General features: G+C 45.7%; 1 protein-coding gene across 3 annotated transcripts; it reads right to left on the reverse strand.

Moving 5' to 3' along the window:
- Positions 1-135: 135 nt before the first annotated feature.
- HSCB (HscB mitochondrial iron-sulfur cluster cochaperone) lies at positions 136-7,488 on the reverse strand. 3 transcript variants are annotated; one of them, XR_014793522.1, is made up of 6 exons: positions 7,130-7,488; positions 5,499-5,595; positions 5,084-5,178; positions 4,029-4,173; positions 3,735-3,782; positions 136-269 (listed from the first exon to the last, which is right to left on the reverse strand). XR_014793522.1 is itself a non-coding variant. In XM_084868222.1 (6 exons), the coding sequence occupies exons 1-6, from the start codon at positions 7,363-7,365 to the stop codon at positions 178-180; spliced, it is 708 nt and encodes a 235-aa protein (XP_084724348.1). In that variant the 5' UTR covers positions 7,366-7,488; the 3' UTR covers positions 136-177. The 3 variants fall into 3 exon arrangements, 2 of the variants coding, with proteins under 2 accessions (XP_084724348.1, XP_084724349.1); XM_084868222.1 differs by having other exon boundaries at positions 5,089-5,178; XM_084868223.1 differs by lacking the exons at positions 5,499-5,595; positions 7,130-7,488.
- Between the last annotated feature and the right edge of the window lie 13 nt (positions 7,489-7,501).

The following is a 7,501-nucleotide window of genomic DNA, read 5'->3' on the forward strand; positions in this document are numbered from 1 at the left end:
CATGAAAAACTGACCACTCAAACTCTGGCTAGGTGTTTCTGCTGGCATGACAGACTTTGCCGTCCATTAACGCTGAGCCACATGTTTAGCTAAGATGATATAAGTAGTTGAAGTAAATCCAGCAGAAGCCAGAAAAGAAATAAATAAGAACTTTATTAAAAAAAAAATCAGCAACAATTAGAGGGGAACCATCTTTAACTTGATCTTTTCTTCTATATTTGAAAAGTATCTCATCTTTGTTAAAATTTCCTTGGCTTTTTCAAAATCATCTGAAATAAACAGAGACATTAATGTGAGACTTCATTTCAAGCAAGAATAAAACTAAGTCTATTGATTAAAGAGCTGTATTAAAGTCTGGAGAGCTGAGCAAGTTCATCCATGTTGTAGCATGTGTCAGAACTTCCTGCCTTTTTAAGGATAATATTCCATTGTATGGATGTGTCATATTTGGTTTATCTATTCAATTGTTGATGGACACTTGTTAGCTATTGTGAAAAATCCTATGAATGTGGGTATCGACAAGTATTATGTCCTTGACCGAAGTCTAGCCAGACCCTCTGAACTCTCTTCTCGACTAGGCCTCAACCTTGACCTGCACTAACATATGATAACATAGCTTCAAGGAAGTCAAGGCCACATCCCTAGGATAATCCTAGACCCTCTTGAGTAATTTCAAGGCTGCAAAAGAATTCACTATTTATTGCAGCCAATACGCAAAGCTAGGGTCCATGTTTCCCTTCAGTAAGTGCCAGTTAGCAAGCCCAGATGGGTTTCACATTGACCAATTCCACCTGCCCCTCGCCGCCCCCCCACTCCTACCCTCACTCCACCCCCACTTCCTGCCTTGGAATTTTTCACTTCCCAGATCCTACTGACCTCCTGTGCACCACCACCCCATTTCCTCCTTCTCCCTTTAAAGTGCCAGTCACGAATTGTAGTTTAGTTTAGTTCCCAGTGGACTCTTTTCCCTATTGCAATAGATATCACGGATTCAAATCTGTGCTTAGCGCTTTAACTAGTGTCTGGCTTTGTTTATCGTTGACAGTTATCCAGCACCGTGACTCGGATCCGGATCGGAAACACCATCGAACCCTTGGTTGTAACAGCCAGATCTTTCAACACGCAGAGGCCCTTGTCAAATCTCTCGTCTGCTGCTCATTTGGCTACTTGTGGTGGCGAGTACAACTCCAATTCTCCCGACAAATGTCCGAAGCACAGTGGAGACGGAGTTTGATTCTTACAGTTCTGGGTAGGTTCTCTGAGGCTGGGTCAGCGTCCCAGGCTTCTTTTGAAAGGTCTCCCCTAGATTCTGGGCTAGAATCCTTCCTGGCTCCTCGTTTCCAGCGAGGATTGGCTCCCAGGCTGGAATTCTTTTTCCTGGCTCCTTGCGAGGCCTCTTTGTTCTCTCTGTTCGAGTCAGCTCCTCCATGAGAACTTCTCAGGCGACGGAAACCTCTCTTCTCCAACTCCTGCCGACTGTGCGTCACCATGGTGCTGTGTCCGTTCCTTAGATCGTCTGACTTTCCGTAGGAGATTTTGGGGCTCTTTGGGAGACTTAAGATCTTCTCAAACTATCTCCTTCAAGACCTCTCCTTTCCATCAACGCCCCCCCCCCCTCTTTCCTCCTTTACCACCCACCATCTTCCCTTTAACTCTGATATGTCCAAGAAAAGATACTTAATTTTCCCTGGTTATGTCTGTATAGTAAAACATTATTATTTCAGAAACTGTGTACTTCATAGACATTTATCAATGCCACCACTATCCATATGTCTTTGTGAAATGTTATGAATAAAGTTATTATTTTAAAAAATGTGTATGTCACAGAAACAACCAAATTTCCGTGTCAACTGTGTTCTTTTGAGAATGAACTTTCATCGGATCTTTTTTTTCTTCTTCTCCAATATATAGGTTTTTATTTAAATCCTCTAGTTTGGTTTTCACAACACATCTGCTTCATAGTCATATATCATTATATTATTATTTTTAATAATACATTAAATTTATGCTTTCATCGGATCTTTAACTGTGGTCACTTTAATTCAAACTTTTGCTATCCATAGATAGTTGTTGTTTTACTCTGATGCTTTCCTAAAAGATTCTGCAACCAGCTACAGGTCAGACCAGTTGTGTTTTAACAAAAAAGGGACTGTCTTGAAGATTCATGAGAAAGGACTCAGGAATATACACTTCTAATGGCATTGCTTAATAACTTTGAAATCAAACCCATAAACTAAATCAGAATTTCTAAAAGCCAATGGGTTCATAAAACTGCTAACCCAAGGCTAAGTAGAATAAAATTAATTACATGGGATTGAGTAAACTGATAAAGAATGACTATAACTTTTTATATATTTTGTTTGAAATTCTGCTGGCTCTTAAATGCTCTCTTTTCCAGATGTAAGGAAATCCCGTTCTGTTTCCTCTTCAGCTATCTATGACTCATAAAACCTAGTACAATTTACTTTTCTAAACAAAGTTAAAACAGTTAGCTGTTGCTCCCTGCCTAATCCCTTAAAAAATTGGAAACTATGATGGAGTATTCTCCTTTTCATAGCAATATAGTTATTTGTCCATTGTTTTTGAGGTTTTGTTTAATAAGAATCTGTTCTATTTGCCATAGATTATAATTGAAAACACCAGTCATATTATGAACGCTTTGACTGGAAACGATGCATACAACCAGATATGACCAGACAATTTCAAGGAACTACGGTTGACTCTCTAAAGCACATGTGTCAAACACAATGTGGCCCGCACCGCGCTGTCATCACTGCACTCCGCTGTCAGTTTATGACATTGTCAGTTTATGACTGTTCAGTTAACCATTCGGCCCGCGATTTAGGCTGGATTTTAGATTTTGGCCCCTTCTCTGATTGAGTTCGACACCCCTACTCTAAAGCATGGCTTACAAAGCCCTCTTGAAAAAACTGGCCTGGTATCTGGCTTAGAGTTCACAGACTTAGGTAAGTAAGGGAACTTCTTGGACAGTCCAGGAAGCTCGGGATATTTTGAGAAGAGAGGAGTTCCAGACTGCTTTCTGCTTCCCAAGTTCTCTTTCCCTTATCCCACTGACCTGTAGTCATGACAGGGACTTTCTCTCTGGATTCTGGGAGGTAGCCCTGACTCCTTACATAACTTCCCTTTATCTGGGCTCCTGAGTGGCTTTCTGCTTCTTGCATCCCAATGAACGCTAAGCTAAAAGGCCACGAGTCTCTTAGGGGGGTAGCACGGGTCAGGAATGGGTGGGAAGGTGGTTCTTGCTTACAAACAGCTGGCAATGGATAGAGTCCCTTCATTCTGAGAGCCAGGGCCGTGGGGACATTTGTGATGTGGGCAGAGCTCTGCCATGGGTTTCTTTTCTCATGTGCCCTGCAGGAAAAGGGGTGTGCAGGCTTTGCCAAATGTTGAATGTGCAGCCTTCTCCTCAGAATCTACCTGTGTTGGTTTCGGCCCTCACACCCCTCATCTTATCTTCTACTTGTTAAAAGGGGATGCAAGCAAGTTCTCTCATCTAATCTTTCACCGGCAGATCATTGCTTCTGGCACACAGCTTGCTTTTCCAGCAAGGCTGTGCATTCTGAAGGCAAAAATACACTCTCAGCTATATTTAATTCCTTCCCATTAAACCATTGATTATGGGTATAGAATAGCTACTTGTTGAACGGATGTTTATATATCGGTGCTTACAATTTCTTTCCATATTTGAGAAAGTGAAGAAAGGAAGACAATACCTTGTTCAAAAGCTCTGCTCAAATTGTCAGTCAATTCTTTCTGTTTAGCTGCAAGAGAAAACCATGATCTTAATTTTTCTATTTAAATAGGCTCACTATTTAAGACAAGGCTATGCTCCAGAGAGAGAGGGATGTTACAGGTCTAACCTCCAGACAAAATTAGTTTCAGTATACCCAAGAAGAAGAAGAAAAAAAAAAAAAAAATCTCTGAATCATTTATATTCATTTTTCACTTAACCCGGAAATGAAGTGAAAATAGCAATAACATGCATTTGGTGGTATTTCATCTCTTACCTCTGACAATAGATTCAAACTCGTTAATGGCAGCTTCACTTTCAGCTTCTGCGAGTTTTTCATTGATATCCATTATTTCCATGAGGAATTGATTGTCCATTTTATAATCTGTTCCTTCGGGAATCTCTATTCCATGGAGCTTTAGCTATTGGGGCATAAAGCAGGCGAAATAAGTATTCTTCAAGAGATGATGGCCAACAGCATAAATCCTACTCACCCCTCTGAACAGAACACCACCCAGAAAAAACTTGGACTTTCCTAGCAATGAACGTGTGAGGGCAGCATGCTGGAAACCCAGCTGCGGAAGGAATGCTTGGATGGGATCCGTTTCTGCTACTTAGAAGTGTGTGACCCCTGGAGGAGTCTCTCCTGCACTTGTGAGTTTGAACTAAATACCGTGTTTCCCCAAAAATAAGACATCCTCCGAAAATAAGACCTAGCGCAACGTTGGGAGAAAAAAATTAATATAAGACACTGTCTTATTTTCGGGGAAACAGGGTACTTGTAAAGATTTTATGAAATCCTGCCGAAATCGGTTTGGCTCAGTGGATAGAGCGTCGGCCTTTGGACTGAAAGGTCCCAGGTTCGATTCTGGTCAAGGGCATGTACCTTGGTTGTGGGCACATCCCCAGTTGGGAATGTGCAGGAGGCAGCTGATTGATGTTTCTAACTCTCTGTCCCTCTCGCTTCCTCCCTGTAAAAATCAATAAAATATATTAAAAAAAAAAAAAGATTCTATGAAATCCTAATATTCGAAGGTATGTACCTCTGCCCTTCCTTCAACACCCCCAAATTTCTTTCCTAACAGCCATCATCATCCAATCCTTGAAATTTATAGAAAATGTTTTGTGTGTATTTTTTTTTTTTTTTTTTTTTAGTGCAATTGGGCAAGTAAGATTTACAGATAATATCCAGAGAAAACTATACTCGTCTAGTATCTTTGGGTCCGAGGACCGGCTCAGGGCTCAAGCACTCCTTTGACAGATAGAGGGAGCAACAGCCCCTCAGTGCAATGAACGCCAGGGAAGTCACACACGCAAGGGTTGGAACATCACCTTACAAGGTACAGTCCCCTGCTCAGCGGGGCCAGAAGGGTCTTGTAGGCGTCATTCACCAGGGTCGAATGCTTCTCGGAGAAGTCCTTTTCCGTCTGTGAGTGGAGAATAAGAAAGTCTTATTATTATCATCCGAGTCAGCCATCTTCCAAGAACAAACCATTTCATAAAGTACCGATGGGCAGGAACCGAAGGACGTGGACGAAGTGGAACTGTGGGATGACCTACAGTTATTTCCAACCGATGGTTGTAATTCGGCAGAACAGGCCCAGGGCCTGGCAGGCTAGGGTCTGGCTGTCACCGGGTGGAGCCAGCTGTCCAGCTCTGTCCCTGATAACCCATCACCACAAGGCCACCGCCACCCACCCAGAATGCACACGTGTTTGGGTGTGATTAAGAGGGGCCCACAATCTACCTGAGACCTCTGGCCGAAGAAGTCTGGGTGGACAAGGCGCTGTAGCTGCTGGAACCGATGCTGGAGCTTTGTGGTATCCACATTGAAGGAACGTTTGCTGGAAGGAAATGGGGAGATGGAATTCATGCATCAAATATTAATAGCCTTGTGTACCACAGGCCTGGTTCCCGCCCCCAGGGAGGAACAGGCCATAAACAGGCAACAGTGAGAAGCTCCAAAAGTGGTAGCTTCTGCGAAGAGAAAACAGAACGGGACAGAGAGAGGGGCAGATGTGGTGGACAACGAGCTGCATTGGAGCTTCGACCTGAATGATGACGATGAGTAATCAACGATCCTAGGAAAGGCTTCAACACTGCATTAGGTTTGCCTGTCTCTTGCGTCTCCTTTACTCCCTGTCCGTTTTCTTCCTTGTTAATTAAGGAAGAAAGCGGAGGAAACATGCTAGTTTGGCCCCCTTGAGGAACTTAAAAAGGTTCCTGTGGTTCCTGCGGCCCATCACCAGTGCTCAATGACTGGCTGGACGGATAATTAGATCTCAGTGCTTACAATTTGACCGCGGCCCAGAGTTAAGGGGAAGGGGCATGGGCGGATCCCACCCTGTCTTCGCAAGAATGATGGTCCCTTCATCTCAGTCACCCACCTTGTGTTTTGTTTTTTAGTTTTTAAATATGTTTTACAGAGAGGAAGAGAGAGAGACAGAGAATAAGAAACATCGAGGAGAAACATCGATCAGCTGCCTCTTGCACACTCCCTACTGGGGGTGTGCCCGCAACCAAGGTACATGCCCTTGACAGGAATCAAACCTGGGACCCTTCAGTCCGCAGGCCGACGCTCTATCCACTGAGCCACACCGGTTAGGGCCCCCACCTTGTTTTAACCCAATCGCCTTTGCTTCCCATTCCCACATCCTGCCCTATGGTCAGTTCAGCTCTGCCCAAACTTCACCCCCTCTCCAAGCTCCTCAACCTTCCGGAGAAAACAGGAAAAAACACCCATTTCTCAGATCCTCTCCCTCTCCAATTCTCCCTTTGCCCTTAGACTCCGCCCACAATATATTTCCCCCCCCATTCCCCCCGGTTTTACTCCCTTATCTTGGCTAACACCCCAGTATTCCTTTCTTAAAAGTTTCAACCCAGATTCAATCGTTCTGATCTCATCCCTCCAGTCTCCTTTTATAAGGCCCCTCAAGGAACCCTTCCCCCCAGGCCCTGCCCCTCCAGGTGGCCTCAGGCCACTCAATCTCCCCCGAACTTTATTCCCCACCCCTCCAGAGTTCCCTTCACCCATGTCTCCATCCCTTAAAGCCCTTTTTATTTCCTTTATTCTTTTATTAAATTATTATCTGTGTACATATCTTACCATTGCCCCCCCTTCCCCCCCTACATGCCCTCCCTCCCCAGAGTTCTGTGTCCATTGCCTTAAAGCCCCTTCCCCAGGCCAGCTCCCTAGTTCCCTCTTTTCCGGTCACACCCCATCCTCCATGTCCCCAGGCCCCATCACGCGGTCTCTAGGGTTCCGCCCACCTACCTAACCGGGTCCCACCTTCTTCTCTCCCCAGATGGGCCCTTCCCTCTCCCACGCCAGCTCCTGACGTCTCTCTCTCTCTTTCGCCCCGAAGCCGCCCCCCGTACCAGTCCATGAGGCTGAAGTGGTCTCTGGTGGGGTCAGGTGGCTGCAGCGCCCGGCACTGGGGGCAGAAGAACCCGTCCTCCCGGATGGGGCCCCCTGGGCCGCCGCAGTTCCAACACCGGGGGGAGCTGCTTCCTGCGAGCGACGGAGCATTGCAGCTCAGCGGTCTCCTTCCGAGGACCCCGGTCGGCCACCACCCCCACACCCGGGGCAAGGCCCCGGTCCTCCCGCCCCACATCTGGCCCGCGGCGGCGGCGCCGTAACCTGTCCGGGGGTCAAACCGGCGAGAGCCGCGGACAAGACTAGGCTGCTGATTGGCTGGAGGGATAACGGGGCGGGATCACTCCGGGAAAACTTGGAGTCCGAGTCCCGCT

Source organism: Pipistrellus hanaki, assembly GCF_964339955.1.
Source record: "Pipistrellus hanaki genome assembly, chromosome: 19".
NCBI classification, from domain to species: Eukaryota; Metazoa; Chordata; class Mammalia; order Chiroptera; family Vespertilionidae; genus Pipistrellus; species Pipistrellus hanaki.

Bases quoted from the DNA above. Each gene is read 5' to 3' on its own strand.
- HSCB (XM_084868222.1), bottom strand. From the start codon at position 7,365: ATGTGGGGCGGGAGGACCGGGGCCTTGCCCCGGGTGTGGGGGTGGTGG. The intron at 5,179-5,498 runs GTAGATTGTGGG...CTCCACTCACAG, and splicing joins TCTTCGGCCAGAGGTCTCAG to ACGGAAAAGGACTTCTCCGA. The intron at 270-3,734 runs GTATTGTCTTCC...TGTTTATTTCAG, and splicing joins GAGCAGAGCTTTTGAACAAG to ATGATTTTGAAAAAGCCAAG.